The sequence below is a fragment of the Podarcis vaucheri genome, assembly GCF_965113315.1.
Source record: "Podarcis vaucheri genome assembly, chromosome: Z".
NCBI lineage: Eukaryota > Metazoa > Chordata > Lepidosauria > Squamata > Lacertidae > Podarcis > Podarcis vaucheri.
In genome coordinates this window covers 30,116,562-30,139,019 of record NC_138758.1, presented here as the reverse complement: position 1 = coordinate 30,139,019, position 22,458 = coordinate 30,116,562, and the positions used below count along the sequence as shown (strand labels likewise).

The window sequence follows — 22,458 nt, the reverse complement described above, 5'->3', positions numbered from 1 at the left end:
TAGGCTCAAGTGATAAGAGCTACAGGTACAACTTTCTCTCTCACACAGACATACTGTACATCTCCTCACTGTCCTTCACATAGGCAGGCAAGCAGCACGATCACAGTTCATATTAAAGCAAGATAAAGTGTCATGTGGAAGCTTTGAAGAATACTTTTGTGGAGTTCACAGAGCTACCATCCTGTAATGTGTTCCACATAAATGACTCAGGCCACATTCCCACAGTACATTTAAAGCAGTATCAAACTAATTTAAATGAACTGAGCTGCATTTTGTTAAGGCTGCTGAGAGCTGTGCAGAGGCCTCCTATGCCCCTCACCGAGCTGCAGTTTCCAGAGTTTCCTGTGACAGTTTAAACCACTCTGGGAACCATTGCTCTATGAGGGAATTAGGGATCTCCTCTCAGCTCTTAGCAACCTTGACAAACTGTAGCTCCCATAATTTTTTTTGAAAGAAGCCATGACGGTTTAAAGTAGCATACTCTCCAACATTCCTCAGATGAAAACAGGGACACAGGCATCCCTGGGTGGCCTCGAACCACCAACCTTCTGGTTAACAGCCAGACACACTGACCTATGGCAGCACAGTGGGTCATCTAGTCTAACCCTGTGCAATGCGGAAATTAACTTTAAAATCCCAGTGAGCTTCATGGCTAAATGGGGACTAGAACCCCGGTATGGTCTGACACTCTAGCCACTATACCGCACTGGTGTTAAAAAGCTTCATAGGGTTGGCAACTTTTCTTTTCCTAAGAACAGCTGTCACTGCCTTTAGCTTTGGATACCCATTAGGCAGAAATTCATCTGATAAAACATTTTTCTTAGCAAGTTTGATCCTTGCAAGCTTTATTCATGGACCTGAGTTATACTGGCTGACTGTTTTTAAGCCTTTTTGAAATATTTGGAAGAAATAATTGATTTAAAAAACCACACAACCCAACTCCTATATTTGTAGCAAGATTAACGTATGGTGTAATATGGCCTTGCAGTCACATTGCCGTAAATTTCAATATGCTTATCTGGCATTAGGAGCATAGGAATTTGCCTTATACTGAGTCAGACCATCGTTCCATCTAACATGTCTACATGGTCTAGCAGCAGCTCTACACCTTTTCAGGCAGGAATATTTTTCAGTCCCCACTGAAAATGAGATGAGCCAGGTACTGAAAATGAGATGAGCCAGGGATAAAAGCTAATAGTTAAAAGTGATTATAACTCACATAAACTTAAAACAGATAGAAACAAAAGACAAGCAGTTAAAAGCGACTGTAAGGGAGGAAACATGAAGCAGCACAGGTCTTGCATTATGGGTCTTCAGTTTAGGCATGATTTGTGCCACAAACCATCCTTCAACAGATGCCCATCATAGGACTGCAAAATCTAGCAACTGAGAATGTGACACCTTGGAGTAGTAGGGAGATACAGAGTTGCACTAGGAATTTGTGTAGTATAGGCAAGATGAACCTAGCTCATGTGTCTGTACAGTATTGGCAGTGAAAAAGTGCGTGTTCCGTTGTTTCCCATTTCCCAGAGCCACACGGGCATTTCCTCTCCTTGTACGGTGTCTTCCTAAAATGGCCTTCTGGATAGTTGAAGGGAGGACCTGGCAATGGGCCATAGTGAAAGCACTTCACTGTTTTGGAATATATGGCATTTGGGAGATGAGGTATCTCCTGGTTTCACTAATTGGGATTTTCAGGGACCTGGCTAGATCTGCTTGGCATTCTGTCTCTTCCACGCACTGTTTAATTATTTTTTTAGCTTGTTCATAGGCCATGTCGAGAAGAATCTGTGGGGTGAGGCCTAGAGTTGTTATGTTTATCACTGCCTGTTGCCATGTTGTTTGGAAATCATCCTTAATAGTTAGGGGAGCAAGGCCATGTGGGAAGGAGGATAGTCTCAGCCAGTAATTAAGTGTGGCAAGCCACACTCTGGCCTGAATTCTTGTGAATCCAGTTTCAAGGTAGCATTGGAGACGTGTTTAGGCAATTGTAGGGCTGATCTCAAAAAATTAGATTCTACCAGTCCTAGTGTTGCACAATTGGCGGAGGAGCCTAGGTGGGCACCATACCCTGATGAGATCATCAGGGAATGCCTGTAACTTATAATCTTCCTCTTTTATCTTTATCCTCTTAATTCTCTAAGCAAAACTTCCAAAACCAAGATGAAAAGCAATGGGGACAATGGACCCCTTGCCTGGTCCCCTTCTGTATCCCACAGGGTTTTGTTAGTTCTCAATTAACAATTATATGAGCTGTCTGTGGTGATTTTATCCTTCTAAAAATATTATATCCAAAATTCGTTTCTTGTGAAACTCTCAAGAAAAATACCCAGTTCATATTTGTCAAAACCTTTTTTCTGCATCAAGAGAAATCAGTGCAGCACGCTTCTCATTGTCACAGTTCAAATATTCCGAGATATTTAACACATTTCTGACATTGTCACTTAACTTTTTTTTAGGTAACAATCCACTGTGGTCATAATGAATAAAGTATTGTAGAATTTTAAAACCATTGTAAATACTTTATAGTCATTATTCAATTAAGATATCAGATGGCATTTTTTTACTAAGGTAAAATATTGGCCCTCTTTAGGTATAAGAGTAATGTTGGCCTCCTTCCAGTTATCTGATATCTTACTACCCTGCAGATTATTATTCATTGTTCATTGTAAGGATTATGAATGTCCATCTTCCAAAATATGCGGGGGGGGGGGGGAGAGATAGTAAGCAGCTGCTAAATAAATGCTTACATTTCTGGCATTGGGAAGATGTGGTTTCTTGTTTACCAGGATATGCATACTTTGAACCGAATATCCTAAAAATTCTTTCTTTGGCTCTGCCAATTAAAATACAGAAGCAGCTTGCTCTTTCTCACTATCTTAGTTTGATCTTTGTGCACTCATTGTAAAATTAATGTGAATATTTTCATCCACCAGCTGTTGAAGGCAATGGGAGCTTGAGTAACAGTGGTGGTCTTTTGGATTTGAAGAGAGCATTTGGACAGTTCTTGCTTCTTATCAAGATGAGAGGGAAGGACCCATTAGGTGTTTCCTGCTTTTCTACATGCACCTTATAACACCCCCCCCCCCAAACAGAGGTTATTGATTCCTGCCCCCATCCCACCTTTCCTATGCATGACCAGCAGGTCACATATTCTTATTGGTTATTTGCTCCCAGTCTAGGACCCCTTCCTAGTTACTATTCCCCCAAACAGCAATGAGTTGGCAGCTACTAACTGTGAGGACAATGGAACACAGCTGTAAGAGTGACACATCTTGAAGAAGAAAATCTTTTTGTGGGGTACCCTTATGAAAGGTTTGGAATCAATGTGCTGCATCAAAATAGATCTTAAGCTCTGTGGAACAATTTCACTTCCCATTTTATACTAGGCATCTTTTGGATGTGTTAGGTCAAAACATGACAACTGGAGATCTGAGTAGGTTATACTGTTTCAGTCTGGCCCACTTTGGAATTGGTTTGACAAGTGGTTCAGAATTTCATTCCAAAATACTTAATTGGAAGCAAGCTCTACAAAGAGCCTTGCTGGATCAGTCAAAAGATGCAACCAGTCCACTTCCCAAATGGGCCAGAAGATTCCTCTGGAAAACTCATCAGCAGGCCTTGAAGGCCATATCGCTTTTCTGCTGTTGCTGCCCAGCAACTGATATAAAGCGACAGTTTCTGATCCTAGCAGTTCCATATAGCTATCACGACTAGGAATATAGGAAGCTGCCTTATACTGAGCTAGACCTTTGCTCCATCTAGCTCAGTATTGTCTATATTGACTGGCAGCAGCTCTCCAGAGTTTCAAGCAGGGGACATTCAGTAGCCTACCTGGAGATGCTGGAGACTGAACCTGAATACACAGTAGTGCTTAACACTGAGCTTTGGCCCTTCGCATTGATGTTCTAAGCCTCTTTTAAAACCACCTAAGTTAGTGGCTATCATGAATGTTGAGATATCATTAGCAGCCTAAAATTTTTTATTATTATTATTATTATTATTATTATTATTATTATTATTATTATTTGTACCCTGCCCATCTGGCTGGGTTTCCCCAGACACTCTGGGCGGCTTCCACAGAAACCAAAAATACACTAAAATATCACACATTAAAAACATCCCTGAACAGGGCTGCCTTAAGATGTCTTCTGAATGTCATGTAGTTGTTGATCACTTTGACATCTGATGGGAGGGCGTTCCACAGGGAGGGCGCCACTACCCAGAAGGCCCTCTGCCTGGTTCCCTGTAGCTTTGCTTCTCGCAATGAGGGAACCGCCAGAAGGCCCTCGGCACTGGACCTCAGCATCCGGGCAGAACGATGGGGGTGGAGACACTCCTTAGGGTATACTGGACCAAGGCCATTTAGGGCTTTAAAGGTCAGCACCAGCACTTTGAATTGTGCTCGGAAACGTACTGGGGGCCAATGTAGGTCTTTCAAGACCGGTGTTATGTGGTCTCGGCGGCCACTCCCAGTCACCAGTGTAGCTGCTGCATTCTGGATTAGTTGTAGTTTCCAGGTCACCTTCAAAGGTAGCCCCATGTAGAGCGCATTGCAGTAGTCCAAGCAGAAGATAGCTAGAGCATGCACCACTCTGGCGAGACAGTCCGTGGGCAGGTAGGGTGTCAGCCTGGGTACCAGGTGGAGTTGGTAGACAGCTGCCCTGGATACAGAATTGATCTGTGCCTCCATGGACAGCTGTGAGTCCAAAATGACTCCCAGGCTGCGCACCTGGTCCTTCAGGGGCACAGTTACCCCATTCAGGACCAGGGAGTCCTCCACACCAGCCCGCCCCCTGTCCCCTAACAACAGTACTTCTGTCTTGTCAGGATTCAACCTCAATCCATTAGCCGCCATCCATCCTCCAACGGCCTCCAGCCACTCACACAGGACCTTCACCGCCTTCACTGGTTCTGATTTGAAAGAGAGGTAGAGCTGGGTATCATCTGCATATTGATGGACACCCAGTCCAAACCCCCTGATGATCTCTCCCAGCGGCTTCATATAGATGTGAAAAAGCATGGGGGAGAGGACGGAACCCTGAGGTACCCCACAAGTGAGGGCCCAGGGGTCTGAACACTCATCCCCCACACCACTTTCTGAACATGGCCCAGGAGGAAGGAACGAAATCACTGTATAACAGTGCCCCCAGCTCCCAGCCCCTCTAGACGGTCCAGAAGGATGTTATGGTCGATTGTATCAAAGGCCGCTGAGAGATCCAGCAGAACTAGGAAACAGCTTTCACCTTTGTCCCTAGCTTGTCGGAGATCCTCCACCAGCGTGACCAAGGCAGTTTCAGTCCCATGATGAGGCCTGACTCCCGATTGGAAGGGATCCAAATGGTCCGCATCCTCCAGGCGTGCCTGGAGTTGTTCAGCAACCACTCGCTCAATCACCTTGCCCAAGAATGGAAGATTTGAGACTGGGTGATAGTTGGCCATACTGGCTGGGTCTAAATATTTTTTTTTAAGAAGCGGTTTAATGACCGCCTCTTTCAGCAGATCTGGGAATGTTCCCTCACAGAGGGAAGCATTCACCACCCTGCAGAGCCCATCACCCAGCCCTTCCTGGCTTGTTTTTATTAGCCAGGATGGGCAAGGATCAAGAAGACAGGTGGTTGGTTTCACGCGTCCAAGCAGCCTGTCCACATTTTTGGTGGTAACGGATTGAAATTGATTCCATGCAACTTGACCAGACAGGGCTCTAGCACTCTCCCGCCCCAGCCCTGCTCCCATGGTGGTGTCTAGCTCCTTCCAAATATGAGTGATTTTATCTGCAAAAAACTTTGCAAAATCGTTGCAGGAGATCTTGGGGTCTTTACAAGGCCCCGGTGGTAAAGGTGGTTCTGTTAAATTGTGGACCACCTGAAAGAGTCTCCTGCTACTATTTTCTGCAGATGCAATGGAGGCGGTGAAGAAGGCCCTCGTCGTGGCCATTGCCGCTTGGTAGGGTCGACGTTGAGCTCTAACCTGTGTCCGGTCAGATTCGGAGTGAGTTTTCTGCCACCGACGCTCTAGCCGATTGTTTCATCGCTCTCAGCTCCGAAGAAAACCACGGGGCTGTTCGGGCTCCATGCAATCAGAGAGGGTGCTTCGGAACCAGACAGTCGATAGCCCTGGTTAACTCCGCATTCCAGCGGACCACCAGGGAATCAGCTGAAAGTCCATCAACATGGAATAAAGCATCTCCTACCATTTCCTACCATCTCTGGAAACCATTTGGATCCATTAAGTGGCGGGGGCACACCATCCGAATTGGTCCCACCTCCCTGCAGAGGGGAAGGGTCGCGGAGAAGTCCAGTTGCACCAGGAAGTGATCTGACCATGGCACTGGTCTAGAGCATCAATGCATCAAATCTAGAGAAGGCAGAATTATGTGCATAGGAAGATTAGAAATGGTTGATAATTCCCCCCTATATATGGATGAAATTGGGATTTCTTTCTTAAATAAATTTATATCCTGCATGCCCTCCAAAGGAGCCCAGGGTTACAAGCATAATAATAATAATAATAATAATAATAATAATAATAATAATAAACCTATTAAAAACAGTTTTAAAGCATCCTAAAAGTTAGGTTGAGAGTATGATAAGGCAAACATAAATACAGATTATGAAACAATGCATATATGTAAACTATACCATACAAATTTTACTGCCATGTTATTCTGGCACACAAGGCAAAAAATCTCACAAGTTCCACTCCTCTCCCCTGGTTGAAATAAATACAACCGTAACTGAGGGCTCGCCCACATTTCAGCTTGCACTGTGCCTAACCCATGCTTCCTAGGCACTGGTCTGAGGGTTTCCTCCTTGTGTAGCTCCTTCCCAATGGAAAACCCACTATTTCAAGATAAATTGGGCACTCTGGGGAAAACACAGATTTCTGTTTGCTCCGATTAAGCGTTCAAGGGTGGTTTTTCCTGGGAAAGCAGCGGGGCATAAATTTCACTCCAGGGACATGTGATAAAGCTGTGGAGTTTTAGTTCATAAATTTGGTAAACAGGAAATCTTTCGCAACTTGCATCACTGGTTGGATCCCATAAAGACTAATGGGCAGTTCTAGATTTTTCTCTTTCTCAAGGTGTGCTTTGAAGATAAAGGTGATACAGAAATCATTAGGTTCCAGCCAGTGGGCAAAAGTGCAGCAAAACCCAAAACAGAAGGAAAGGCTGGTGGGGGGCTTGGTTACTCGGTATTGCCTATTTTGGTTTATAATATAAAACAAGAGAGAATTGTGTCTCTGCAGCTACATCTGAGATCTATCTCTATTTGTCAGCTTGACAATGGTTGTATGCCTGTGTTTTTAAATGTGGCCTGAACAGTACCAATTCTACCCGATAGAAAGTTTGAGGCAAATCAGAGGAGTCTTTGAGGAGACAGAAATGATCTCACCTTCTGAGCATTTCCCTCTTCTTGCATTGAATGTTTTCTGGCCTGTCATATCTTCTAAATGGTTTAGCCTAAAAATGTCAGATTTGTTCTAATCTGTTAGGCTTGGCAAGGGCCGGCGTCTTTTGACTAATCTGTGTGGGTGAGAGAGCAGCCATGTGGAAAGGTGTGTGGGCCTGTAGGGTGCATGTGTGTGTGTGGCTACTATTGGATTCATTGCACTATCAAAGCCATCTCTAGTTGCAGTCAAGGGTGGCAGCAGCTGGGTGTGTTTATTTGTTTTTTAAACACCTTTATTAGGACTGACCAAAGTGTTACAAAGTTGTGAGCAAGCTTCTGAGGTCCCAAAACTCTTCATCAGGCTGGATGCTGAGTAAGGCCACATTCATATCATACATTTAAAGCACTCTGATACCACTTTAAACTGTCATGGCTCTCCTCAAAGAATGCTGGGAAATGTAGTTTGTTAAGGGTACTAAAAGTCCTGTATTCCCCTCACAGAGCTACAGAGTGGTTTAGCAGTCAATCGCTCTTCACAGGCAACTCTGCAAACTGCATCTCTGAAGGAGGAAAAGAGCTCTCTTAGTAATTTCGTTCGACTTCCAAGGTATGACTGTATATAAAAACACAACAAAGCATCAAACATTAAAAAACAAAATATCCTATATGAGCAACAAACAAACCAATAAATCAATAGAAACCAACAACAACAATAACAATAATAAACAGCTTACAGTTATACACAAATTAAAATAACTGCCAACCCAAACTAAACATTTAACCAACATCAACCCAGCAAAAACAAAACAGAGGAACCAAAATTAGTACCATTTAAAAATATTCAAAACATTTTAACTAGTTGCCCCAACCCAAGAGTGCATGCATGAGAAAGTGATGCTGGGGATTTCTAGACTAAATAATGAATGACCTGACTTCCAGCTTAGATGATGTTGCGTCCTGATGGCACATGCTTTGGCAATCCTCTGATACATACTTGGTGCATATATCTTTCCGCCACTATAATATGTGCCTCCAATGTTATTTCCTTATTCTTTGAGAACATTACAAGTAGCAACATAACATTATCAATGCCAGTTAATGCTGCAAAGGGGGAAGAAGGAGTTGGAACAGATGGCCTTTGGATCCCTTCTCAGTTGCTGCTGCTGTTATTAAATGATAACATATATTTTACTTAAAAGAAATCAAATCCTTGGAGAGGGGAGAATTAAATCCTGACAACCAATCCCCATTCTGCTTTTTGCATGGAAAATCCTGGCAACTGGTCCAGACGTGGGTTTTTACGTTCTAAAGCAGTCAGTCCACTGAGCTAGTGCAGAGTGCACCGTAACATCTCTGCAAGTGCAGGACAGTGAGCTCACTGACTTCCCCCCTCTGCTCTCTGTGGAATACATCAAGTCAGTTCTCATTATTCAATACTGTTATTTCTCATTTTTGTGGTGAAGATCATTGGGAAGAGAACATCCTGTTTTCTGATGCCTAACATCCCCTGGTTTGGGGAGTGGGGGAGAGAGGGCAAATGTTCTTCCTCCTCCTTCGTATTTCTACTTCTATAAAGCTCTTTTGGACTGGGGGTCTGGCAGGCAGAATATTTCCCAGCTTCATACACGTATTTGATTTGGCAGGGACAGTCCCAGTGGAATTGCGTTTTGTATTAGAAGCAGTCCCCTTCCCCCCTCCCAGAAATTAAAACAACAACATGTGATTTATTAATCTTGGTATTTTATTTAGCAGATAAATGCTGGTATGACTTCTCTCTCCATGATTTATAGCATTTGGATCCTGCTTGCTTGTTGCTGAAATCAAAATTAATATGACTGAATGATAAATCAAATTTAGGATCATGTGGGTTCTTCATCTCAGTGGCCCTTCCATAGAATGTGGATCTAAAACATTATTTTAATGTAGTTACTTATTGGTTAGGGCCAAACCTAGGCACATGAGTACATTTCCACCTTAGTGGACAATAACAAATTGCTGGTGATGGTGTAGTTGCTGATAGAGAGGAATCAGTGCCAGAGCAAAAGGGTTAATGAGGCGGTTGACTCACCTTGCCTTGTGAGTGGGCCAGCCCTGACGGATACATAGTTCATGCATTCAGGCTCAAATGCCTGAACATGCTTTGTGTTCCAGGCTTTTCTTAGAAGGCAGAAGCACCAAAATCATGTGGCCAGGCAGCTCGAGACCCCACTGGGGTCTGACATTCACCAGCCAAGATCCTGCTCTTGACAGAGCAAGTGATGCTGTGGTATCTTTCACTGCACTTTCCTGTTCTAGGGCAGATCTGCAGCCTTTTCTTAAAATAACATTTGCTTTTTTAGCAGTGGGAGGCTGTGATTCAGACAATTTCAGCCATCAGGCAAGCAGCCTATCATGCAATCCTGCTTGCATGCCTTTGGCTCAGGATAAAGCAAAGTGAAGGTTGAAGGTCAAAAACTGCTGACCAGCATTTGATCCGCCCTCTCACGTGGATTCCCCTGCTCTGCCCCTTGCCCCAAAAGCTGAAAAGTACATTCCTACTTCTGGACAATTTTTTGGCAGCTTTCTTCTGCATAATATATATTGCTAAGCAAACGACTGAACTCCATAGATGACCTGGTTTGCTTACGAGTTGGAGGAAAGTCTGTCGTGTCAATCTGGATATGCACAAAGTGAACGCCAAGCCCTTTGGCATGCTGTAACTATGTGTTGATTGTGAATAGGCTTTTCCAGCCAGAAAGAAAAAAGAAAGAAAGAAAGATTCTGAAGGCCTTTCTCTAAGATTTTCCATAAGGTCACCTTGCAAATCATTTGAAGTCACAAATCATTGTTCTTTATTTTCAAACTGAACTATGAGCAGAGGAGGAAACTGGCAAAGTCCACTTGCATCTCTCTTAATGAGAAAAAACACACACCACAGGATCAGGACAGCTTCACACAGAAGCATAGAATTGTAGAGTTGAAAGGAACACCAAGGGTCATCTAGTCCAACCCCCTGCAATGCAGGAATCACAGCTCTGACAGATGAGCATCCAATTTCTGTTTAAAAACTTCCAATGAAGGAGAGTCCACCACCTTCCGAGGGAGACCATTCCACTGTCAAACAGCTGTTACTTTAAGAAAGTTCTTTCTAATGTTTAATCAGAAGCTCCTTTTTTGGAATTTGAATCCATTGGTTTGGATAGTTGCTGTGATCCTATGACTATTGCCATGGACACTGCTGGTATAATATACACACTGCCCATTTGTGTGGTTATAGTGAAGGATGTATAGTGGTACCTTGGGTTACATACGCTTCAGGTTACAGACTCCACTAACTCAGAAATAGTACCTCAGGTTAAGAACTTTGCTTCAGGATGAGAACAGAAATCGCGCAGCGGCGGCACAGCGGCAGCAGGAGGCCCCATTAGTTAAAGTGGTGCTTCAGGTTAAGAACAGTTTCAGGTTAAGAACAGACCTCCAGAACGGATTAAGTTCTTAGCCTGAGGTACCACTGTACTGCACTAGCAATGCCACCAATGGTCTGGTTCAGAAACAAACAATACCAATGGTTAGCACTAGCTAGCATTGTGGCCTTAATCATTGTTACAACCTGTAAGTGGCAAATTCAGAAGTGCAAGGTCCTTTAATGATTGTCACAGCCATGCCTCCTTTAGCCTTCTAAGATTATTCATAGAATAATAGAATTGTAGAGATTGAAGGGACCCTGAGAGTCACCACCCCCTGAATGCAGGAATCCTGTCCACAGCCATCCCTGGGTGGGCTTGAATCACCAACCTTTTGGTTGACAGCCAGACACACTGACCCATTGTGCCATCTGATATCTCTATTCAACCTTCTAACTTAACTCAATAATCTTGTAATTTAATAGTAATAATAGTAATAATAGTAGTAGTAGTAGTAGTAGTAGTAGTAGTAATAATAATAATAAGTTCATTGCAATGAGTAGTTCAGATCTCCATTTGTTGCTTTTCAGCTAGAGCTACTATTCTCTGTGCAAATACAGTGGACGCTTGGGTTGCAAACGTGATCCATATGGGAAGCATGTTCGCAACCTGCAGCACCACGTGCGCGCACGTGTGGGTCGCAATTCAGTGCCTCTGTGCATGCACAAAGCACGATTTAGCAGTTCTGCACATGCGCAAGTGCCGAAACCCAGAAAAATAATAATATTTTTTTAAAATTTATATCCTGCCCTCCCCAGCTGAAGCCGGGCTCAGGGTGGCCAACAACAATAAAATAAGACAACATTTTAAAATCATTTCATTAAAAAATTACTTCAGATCAAATTGATGGCAACCATTGGGTAGAGTTCTGTGAAGATTGCCAAAGGAGGGAGTCAGGCTGTGCCCTGGCCAAAGGCTTGGCGGAACAGCAGTGTTTTGCAGGCCCTGCGGAAAGATGTCAAGTCCCGCAGGGCCCTAATCTCTTGTGGCAGAGCGTTCCACCAGATCGGAGCCACAGCTGAAAAAGCCCTGGCTCTAGTTGAGGCCAGCCTAACCTCTCTGTGGCCTGGGACCTTCAAGATGTTTTTGTTTGAAGATCATAAGTTCCTCTGTGGGACATACCAGGAGAGGCGGTCCCGTAGGTACGAGGGTCCTAGGCCGTGAAGGGCTTTAAAGGTTAAAACCAGCACCTTAAACCTGATCCTGTACTCCGCCGGGAGCCAGTGCAGCTGGTATAGAAGTAACCAACTCTGGTACTTCCGGGTTTGGAACGGTGTGCAGCCCGAAATCGCAGAACCCGAAGCATCTGTAACCCGAGGTATGACTGTACATGGGCAAACAATTTGGAGTGCTGCAGTATCTTGCACAGCCTACTCCTGAAATAGAAGCACCTTGTGTTTTCAGTGTCCCAAGATGCTTAGCTTTGGAGCACACAAAACAACAACTTCCCAGTGCTCTTTCCATGTGCCTTCTCTAAAGGGATATTAGGAGCCAATCCTCCATGGTGGTGCCTTACTTCATTTTGCTCTGATTGGCCCCCATCAGCACCAAGGCTGAAAAGACTTATCAGTGGCTAAAACTGCCTTGATGACTGGGCAGTTCAAGGATTTTGGAAACATGGACCTTGCTGCAGAAATAGTACTGGACCTTCAACCCCGGGGAACCCAGACCAGTACAACTCTACTAAGATCACAAAGTGAAACCATGATTTAAGATGCTAAGTGCTGTGTTAAGGGAACAGCCACTTAATCTGCTCTTCCCTTTGCAATCAGAGAGGTGGGAGAGGTGGTGACCCGAGTCATCTGATCTCTCTCTTTCCTTCTTTTTTAAGAGAATCGGAATCATAATCCTTTGGCCATTGTGTGGACATTTCCCCATGTGGCATACCACATGTTGTTTCAGGTGTGTAGTAAGTGTAGCTGCATTCACCATCTCCTTCACCACACAAAAGGGTCAGCACTCTTAACTGGCAAAAGTGTTAACCCAGGCATAGGCAAACTTGGCCCTCCAGATGTTTTGGGACTACAGTTCCCATCATCCCTGACCACTGGTCCTGTTAGCTAGGGATCATGGGAGTTGTAGTCCCAAAACATATGGAGGGCCGAGTTTGCCTATGCCTGTGCTAACTGCATGGCTAGAACTGATGATGGGACTAAGGAAACCAACTGTCCATACAACAACATCTTCCTCTCTGTTGGGAATGCTTGTCTTCATCCGTAATCCTTTCAAAGAACATGAATCACTTCCTTTCATGGTGAGATGCTCAAACTGTGTGGCAGCAGTGCACCCTCAGCTGCTCCTGGAAACGCTGTGATTTCTGCATTGCAGGAGTTAGACTATATGACCCTTGTGGTCCCTTCCAACTCAACAGTTCTATGATTCTGTCTGCCACCAACTACTCCTGCTATCTCTCTGAATGACTCACAGTTCTCTCCTCACTGCCTAACCTGGTGGGACAGGATAAATTATGTCAAATATATTCACGGAGTGGAATGTATTCCTTTGATCAATCCCAATGCAGTGATCAGGGGTGCCAACTTGAATAAAATATTTGGGGTGCCCATGTAAGGTTTGCCTCATATAATTGAGTACATAATTTTGTGCACGCACACCGTTTGAAGGCAATTCCCATCACCTTGCGGGTGTGTGTGTCACGCTTAAATGCTTTATTGGGCGGGCTGATTACCCCTCGGCCCCTAAGAGTTGCCTCCTATGGCAGTGATATGGCAGAATGAGTTGCCCTCAGAGGAGTGTGTCTGATGTATCTTGGTATGAGTCACGGCTCTGATCAGGTCTCCATTTAATTTTGAGAAAGAACCTAGAACAGTGATTCATACAAAGACATGGGGGGGCATCCCATAAGAATAAGCCATTCCTACTTTTTCCCTTTCTAAAAGTGAATCTTTTTTGCAGGGCAACATTGGAACATGCCTCCTGTTTTAACCCAGACATCTGTTGAGCTCCTCAGGGTGAGAAACATACTCAAAATAGTCTCCCATGATGTCAAATAGTTTCTTTAATAACATGAGGGCATTTACAGCTTTTCATAGTCTACATTATTAGGGTGTTCCCTTTATTTCCCTTTTACAAATATATTTGACCATAAATGTGCATTTATTGAAAAGAGGCACTTGACATCACCTGCAGCTTTGAAGTTTATTTGTTTTTGTAACTTTAATTTTTTGTTCCTTGCCATGATGAACAAGATCTCCTACCTCCCCCTGCCCTTTGATCACCCAACTTTTTTTTTCACTGGCAGAGCATGCGACTCTAGATTTGAATACTGAGCCATTCTGCATTAAGGAACAGAAGACCCAATCCACTGAAGAATTCTCTTCCATAAGTTCCACTAAAATTAAAAGGAGCCCCCAGAAGATCAATTGTTCACTTCTTTTCCAGCACCGTCCAGAAAGAAACAATAAGGCAAAGTGGAAAGTTATTATTTTTACAAGGTTAGCTTTTCTGCCCTTTGGAAAGTCCCGTTTATCCACCCTCCCACGCTCAACCTTGGTACTCAGGTGATGCAGCATCTAAGCTACCCAATGCCTCCGGTGTTGCCAGCTGTTGGATATCTGGTTCTAAGAGATGTTGACATTGTCATTAAGGGAGGTGGTTGCTGAACCAATCAGACAATCTTCTTTGCAAATCAGCGACCTTGGCTGGTGGATTAAATGTCCTCAGCAGCATCTCAAAAATATTAGCTAGGTTGCTACAATTAGGCAATGGTGACTTCAAGGCTACTGGGTGGGCCTTTCCTCCATCCCTTTTCTAGCTGCTGGATAAGAGAGCAAAAGCCAGTGTGTGAGAGAGAGACAGACAGAGAGAGAGATAGAGAGAGCTGAGCTGGAAGCAAACCAAAGACAGAGACATACTTGCTTTATGCTCAGTCCAAAACTATAGGAGAAGCAGGATCTTTAGGGCTGTTAATGTTGTGAGCCATTCTATCCTATGCTCATGTTGTTTATATGTGTAAATAAAACCATATAGCCTAAAGACACCACGCTCTCTGCCGACCATCATTCCAAGGAAACTGAACTCCGGACAAGTGCCTGGAACCCCTGGACTCGCTCACTGCTGGGAGATTGGGCTGGTGTGCAGCACTGGTGTTTTTCCTGCAGGAACAACTGTGAGTGAGTTGTGCCTGAGTCGAAATGGAGGGAGAAATGGCAACACTCCAGGATCAAATGAAGTTGCTATTCCAGCAGAAGCAGCAGCAAATGGAAGACCAGCAACAAATGCTGAGGCAGCTTAAAAGCAGTCTTGAAGAGAAAATGGATGCCTCTTATCAGGGTATCAAAGACTTCATGGATAAACAGCTGCAAGAGGTGAAAAGTGACCTAAAAGCCCAGGCAAGGGACTCCAGGAAGAGAATTGAGGAAGTAGATGGCAAACTGACCAACCTGGACTATAAGGCGTTTAAGGCAATATCCAGAACCCAAAATGCTTTGGCTGACTTGGAAGTAGCCAATAGATATGAAAATGAAGATATTTATAAAGGATTACAGGCACTGGAAATGAAACTGCAAATTGTGAAGGAAGAGTGCCAACACACCCGTGGAGCAAGTGACTTGGTGAGAAACCAGCAACCAGCAAGTGTGCGCAAGAAGACCCCCCCTAAGGGGCAGGCAGGTGTAGCTGATGAATTCAAGAGGCTCTCTCTGTATGATGGCAAGACTCCCTTGGAAGCTTATCTTTCAGAGTTTGAAACAATCTCCCAAGTAAATGGCTGGGATGAAAAACAAAGGGGGGAATTCCTAGCAGCCAGTCTTAGTGGGTCAGCTCAGGAAATCCTGCAGCATCTCCCATCAGAGAAAAGGCAGAGCTATCCTGATCTGGTGAAAGCCTTAAGTCGGCAATTTAGACCAGGGCACCGTGCTGAGCTAGCCAGGGCCCATTTCAGGAGTAACAGGAAGAAGAAACTAGTGATCCCTCCAGACTTTGCTGAGGACTTGAAGACTCTTGCAGAAATAGCATACCAGGAGGGCAAAAAGGAAACAGAGGATGCACTGGCAAAGGAAAGGCAGAGTGATATGGAGGGCAGCTGGAAGGTGCCGCGCCCAAAGAACCTGCAGGAAGCCATAGAATTCACCAAAGAGATAGAAACATTTCTTGCCGAGACCAGAAAAGGAAGAGGAAAAGCTTTCTTGCAGGAAGTCTTTGAGGGTAAGTACACATCCTTTTCTACTGCAAATGGGAATGTGGGACAGCCTGACTGTGCAGCTAATGTTTTAGATTGGTTAGAGGAGTTCCTAAACTTGGTTGAAAAACCCAGGTAATTGGCAATGGCAAAGGGTTGAGGGATAATGTGCCATTGAGGTGCTGGCACTGTAACAAAATTGGCCGCAAAAAGAGAACTGCTATCTTGCCAAGGGAAGTCATGCGAGAGGTTCACAAGTGCCAAAAGATGATGAATGAACCGGTGTTGGAAAATGGGGTGCCAGCAAGCCGAACGGGCAAAGCTTGGAGGGAATAAGGGAAGTCTCGCAGTGTGTGCCCAAATCTGGGTAATTAGACTGTAATAATAGTAGCCTGGCAATTAGCTGTGAGGCTGATGGTGTGAAATGCACAGAGATATTTCATATGGAATCAGGCATCACTGTTCTTTAATCTGACATACCAGGCTTATTCAGAAAAGAAATGGCTCTTGTAAGAAGGGCTGCCTGGTCTCAGATAGAGACCACCAGTAGTAATATTAGTATATTAGTTTTATAATATTATTATATTAGTATATAATATTAATAGTAATATTAATTAATATAAACAAATTAATACTATTAATTTAATTTCTTACCTTTCCACCCACCATAAAGTCCCAGGGTGTGTTACGACAACTTAAAAATTTCTATATTAAAAACACTTTAAAACGAATTGCAGTTACATGTATAGGGCAGCTGCTATATAGATGTAGATATGATGTTATCAATCAATTATAAAACTATTACAGACAACAGCAGCATTTCAGCAAATCTGCAGGCTCTGAATAGCCTACATTTCATTCACCAAACGCCTGGGAGAAGAAAGAGGTTTAACCTAGAATCATATCAAATTTGGGGCATTCTGCATCTCCGGTGGAGAGAATCACACAATCAAGATGTCATTATAGAAATGGCCTGATTCCAAGCCAACACCCAGCATGCTGGATTAGCAAATGCTACTTGATCACATAGCGGCATTTCCAGAGAAATCCATCTGGAACAGTTTTCAAAGAACCAAACAGGTGACAGAGTTTCTTAGCCTCTGAAAGAGACTTTTACTTTTAATGAAATTTTGTTTGTTTGTTTGTTTCTGAAGGGATAGAAGAGGAAGACGAATACGAATACGAAGACGAATATGAAGACGAATACGAAGAGGAAGAGGAAGAGGAAGGAGAAGAAAAGCCAGATCCATACCTCCCCCCCTTCTCCACTGACAAGAAAGATCCACCAGAAGAGGAGGAGCTGGGGGCCTGTGCCAAGCCTTAGTTTGTTTCTCTTAGATGCTTTAATAATTTGCAATATAAGGGTTTGTCCACACTTCTACTTATCCAGTGCTTTCTATTCACTGGTCCAAGAGGTTTTCCTTTTGCCCTGCTATTTCCACTGGGGAAACCCACTGTTTAACACTGAATTGGAACAAATGCCAGACCACAGAAAACCTAAAAGATGTTTGTTCCAATTTAGTGGTTTTCCAGGGGGGGAAATGGTGGGATAAACAGAAGAAAACATGGGAAAAGTGGAAGTGTGGATAAGCCTTGAGTGGGGGGGGGGGCTGCACATTGGAAATGAAATTTCCACTCTGCTGTTTCAACTGATGACGTTTAATTTTGTCATTTGCTTTCTTTCTTTTATTTTTATTATCTGTCTTGTGGTGGTTGTTACATATTGAGGCCCCGTAACCAGCCCGTTCCCTAAGGTACGATTGCAATACTTCAAAAAGTGAAAATCCAGACACAAAAGTTGCTGAGCTTCTTTTTAGTTCCCGGACATTTCAGCAATTTCCACCTGGATTCCCTCGCACTTGAGCCGGAAGCTGCATTTTGTGCAGAATGCTGCAACATGATTGCTGACAGGAGGCCCTGTCAACACAACAAGGAGGGTGGTGATAAAATAGCGAAATGCAGTGTAACCATTATACAGTTAGAAATCTAAACAACCATGAAAATTACAGGAGTGATCTTTTTCTTAATGAACATGCATATATTCGAATCTTGATAGAAGAAGAATCCACCCATAAATCAACATTCTGACGTAGTTCCAGTATACATCACATTTCCTCCTCCAGGTGGGCTTAATCACTGAGCTAAAAAAATTAAATAAAACAAGATTCCAGTCAACATCTATTTCCATATAAGGTAAATATAATGTGAAGAGAACTTATACATGCAACAATACTTTGTGTAGTAAAATGTAGACAGTGAGCAATTATTAGTTTAGAACAAGGGTAAATATATTAATGTAAAAAATGACAAAATAACTCATCTATATGCCTTGTTAGCATATAACACTCAGTGCTCAGAGATCTGCACTGGTTGCCAATCTGATACTGTGCCAAGATACACACATACAGGTTTGTATGCTGCCCTTCCACAGTTTAAAACCATGCTCAAGGCAGCTTACTACTTGGAAAAAAAATGCATAATTAAAAGTATAACAAAACTAGTCATAAACAATGAAAAAATAAAAATAAACAACCAAATTGAAACAATTTCCACATAAATAATAACATCTAAAATAAAATACAAAAAACATAAATAACAGCATAAATAACAGCATTAACAATCCCAACAACCCCCTGCTAAACAATACCTGAGTGCAAGAGTCTGTTCAGCAGCCTCCCAGACAACGTGGGAAAAGGCTTGCAAAGCAGGGAGCGGGTCTTCTAGGACTCACAGCCATGCTGGTTCAAGGTGTTACTATTAGTATACAAAGCCCTTAACTCAATCATTTAGTAACTCAGCACCTTTGGAACTTGACATCCAGCAGGCTCTGATGTTGTATTCTTAACACCTGCTAAAAACATCCTTGTTTAGGCAAGCCTACGTAGATGCTTAGAAATGCTGGTGTGAATTCATTTTAGTGTTGTAACTTTTTATTGTGTGTTTCTTGTGTGTGTTTGTTAATTGTGTGTGTGTTTATTGTGTGTGTGTGTTTATTGTGTGTTGTAATGTGTTGTAATTTCCCCTTGATTCTATTGCTTTGTCTTTTTGTAAACTGCTTTGAAATTTTTGCAGTCAAGTAGTGTATTGAGTTTTATGAAATAAATGTATCAAATAAACTATCTCCTAGGGTCAGAGCTGGGAAGCAGGGCTCACTCCATCAGCTCCTCTCTGACAGGCCAGCTCCATCAGACCTCCTCTCCCCTAAACTGCCACCTGGGGGCAGCCTTTCCATCAGGCTGCCTCAGTGGGAGAGATAGAAAGCAGGAGGCTCGCTCTGTCAGCTTTGTTGGAGGTAGATATAAGGGAGTGCGGCCAGTTTGGTTGCACTGGGCATGGAGCCAAGGGGGTGCCACAATTATGTTGTAGAATGGAAGGCAAGAGATGGAAGGGGTACCGAATTTTGGTGTCGCACAGGGCACCGCTGAAATTTGAGACCTCAAGGTCTGCCACTGCTGGAGGCTCATCTGTACTCGGGACCTCTTGTCACTCAGCTGCGCCAGATGGGCATTGTAGGAACAACTGTTTAGAAATCAGTGCTTGGATTTGATTATGATGTTCCTCTTACTTCCCTGTCACTTTTCTCTTGTGTGTCATGTTTTATTTTAGATTGTAAACCTGTGGGTATTAAGTATCATGTTTTGATTGTATGTAAGCTGCTTTTAGAACTGCTTTGGCTCCAAATAAACAAAATAAAACAAGTTTTGATCTGCCATTTTGCCTTCTTTTTGGCAACACTGTTTCTCCTAGTATATTATTTTCACTAGCATATGCACTTTACACATGCTTTGCCCCATTAAATGCATTTTTGCACATATGACTTCGCTGAAGAACTGCATCACAAAATTCAGGGAAGTGCAAATTTCAAAGAATGGTTGTGTTTTGGTTTTTCGTCTTGTTTCAGCAAGTGCAAAATAAGCAGGTTGTCCTTAAATTATGAACCGAATCAGATTTCTCCCCTATCCCTAGGAATGTGTGTGGATTGCTTAATTCCCCTCACTCACATCCCTCTCTTGATGTAAAAACGACTCCTTTCACCCCCCACCCCACCCCGCTTCATGAGTGAATAACGCAGGCATGTGAACATATACTGTATACAGCCTCTGCCAAGTCATCTTTGATCACCACAGCGCAGTCAGAATCTATTGCGAAGTCATAACGAGGATCATGGGACACGACTGGCCCAGTGGACCAGAGGCTTTTCTGGCAGATTTCAAGGCTAGGCCACACATTCCATGTGTGAGTGCTGGGGAGGGGAGAGTGAATGCTGCTGAAAAGGGGTTGACCCCCAGACAGTGTCAGTGGTTAACAACATACCATATTGAATTCTGAATTCTTATGCTTTTCCTGTCTGCATAACTAGGCAGTTTTTCAATATGTAAGGAGGGATTTTTTAAAAAAAGATTTCCCTGAAGTATGGATTCCCATAACAAGGCTGCAATTTCTTCCCGTTTGGCAAACTTGCACCTGTTTTGCCTTTGGCAGTAAAGACAGGGTAATGAGGTAGACTAATGATGCAAGCTCTGGTTCAAAACCATCTCTCAGTAGGATGCCTTTCCTGTGTTTGTGCTCCCCCTTCAACCACCCTCCCCCCTGCAAACCCACATTGGGCGAGGAGCTGGGTTGCTGCACTAAGATCTTTGACACACTGACCCTTTTTTTTGGGGGGGTGAACATTCAGAGTCCTTCTTTGTGGCGCAGTGTCCTTTATGTAATGTCTCAATATGGCATAATCCAAAATAAATTAGATGGTGAAACAGTATATCATCATCCTTCATGTATCGATGGGGGATTCCCACCCCTTAAGTATCTAAAAGACTTCACATAAATCTTGTTTCCCTTGCCCTGTTGTAACATAGTTTGGTGAACAAGAGACCACATGAAAATAAATTTATAAAATTATGCATGACAAGGAGAAAGTGTACAGTGGTACCTCGGGTTACATATGCTTCAGGTTACATACGCTTCAGGTTACAGACTCCACTAACCCAGAAATATTACCTCGGGTTAAGAACTTTGCTTCAGGATGAGAACAGAAATCGTGCTCTGGCGGCAGCAGGAGGACCCATTAGCTAAAGTGGTGCTTCAGGTTAAGAACAGTTTCAGGTTAAGAATGGACCTCCATAATGAATTAAGTACTTAACCCGAGGTACCACTGTATAGAGAAAAGTCCCCCTTCTCCCCCTTCTCTCATAGCACCTCAACTTATGGACATCCAATGAAGATTGATGTTGGAAGATTCAGGACAGGCAAAATGAAGTACTTATTCATTCAGTCCATGGTTAAACTGTGGAACTCCCTCCCACAGGAGGCAGTGATGGCCACCAGCTTCTCTGGCTTTCAATGAGGATTGGACAAATTCATGAAGGAGGAGAAGGCTAAAAATGCATACCATAAAATAGAAATATGGTGAACATGTCCAAGTGGATGCCAGCAAGGTTAAATAGCAGTGTCAAGAAAGCTATAAAAGGCAAGAAGTCTTAAAAAAAATATGCAAGCCTTGCTCTATGAAGCTAAAAAAGGCAGCCCAAAACAAAAGTAGGTTTGATATAAAGCAAAAAATATATAAAGCAGACAAATACAAATTGTCAAAGGAATAAAACCAACCAACCAACATTTCTGTATACAGTGGTACCTCAGGTTAAGAACTTAATTTATTCCGGAGGTCCGTTCTTAATCTGAAACTGTTCTTAACCTGAAGCACCACTTTAGCTAATGGGGCCTCCTGCTGCTGCCACGCCATTCTCATCCTGAAGAAAAGTTCTTAACCCAAGGTACTATTTCTGGGTTAGTGGAGTTTGTAACCTGAAGCGTATGTAACCTGAGGTACCACTCTATACAGCAGGAGGCAGAAACCAACTTATACAAACTCATGTGGGAGAGCTGGGGCGCAGAGTTGCCTCCTTTAGCTCCATCAGACCTCCCCTCCCCTTATCCCAGCCATCAACTGGGAGCAGCCATTCCATTGGTCTGCCTCATTGGGAGAGATAGGACGCAGAAGGCTCCCTCCATCATCTTTGCTGGAGGCACAGTTCCATCCAGCACCTCCTACCCAAGAACTATGCCAGCTGGTCAATATAGAAACAACAGTTTAGAAATTTGTGTCCAAGTTTTTGTTTTTGTTTTCCTCTTCCCTCCCTGTACATATTCCTCGTGTGTGTGTGCATCATAAGTATACAGGTAGGGGACTGTTTTTGTTTTGATTGTGTGAATTGCTTTTTTCTGGGGGGACACAGGGGTACGCATACCTCTAAACATTTTGTGAATCTTTGTACTTTTGTCCATTTACTGTATTTTTTCCCCCTGATTTGAACTATGAAATGGTGATTTTATTGAGTCAAAATGAGAGTACCCCTAAACAGGTTTTTTAAAGGAAAAAAGCACTGATTGTGTGTCAGCCTTTCTACAGAGCAGGGTATACATGCTCTAAATAAACAAGTAAATTAAAAAATGCAGTATAGGCTCTCTGCCACTGTAAACCATGACAACT

The 22,458-nt window shown here is 43.3% G+C and overlaps 1 protein-coding gene across 1 annotated transcript in view; it reads left to right on the top strand.

Moving 5' to 3' along the window:
• LOC309523963 (uncharacterized protein) overlaps positions 1–18,047 on the top strand; it is a 41,084-nt gene extending 23,037 nt beyond the window's left edge. Inside the window, exons 2-4 of the mRNA XM_082208274.1 lie at positions 13,748–13,803; positions 14,094–15,997; positions 17,126–18,047. Of these exons, the coding sequence (XP_082064400.1) occupies positions 14,986–15,997; positions 17,126–17,295 (1,182 nt within the window). The 5' untranslated portion in view covers positions 13,748–13,803; positions 14,094–14,985 and the 3' untranslated portion in view covers positions 17,296–18,047. The remainder of the gene's footprint in view (positions 1–13,747; positions 13,804–14,093; positions 15,998–17,125) is intronic.
• Positions 18,048–22,458: the final 4,411 nt, after the last annotated feature.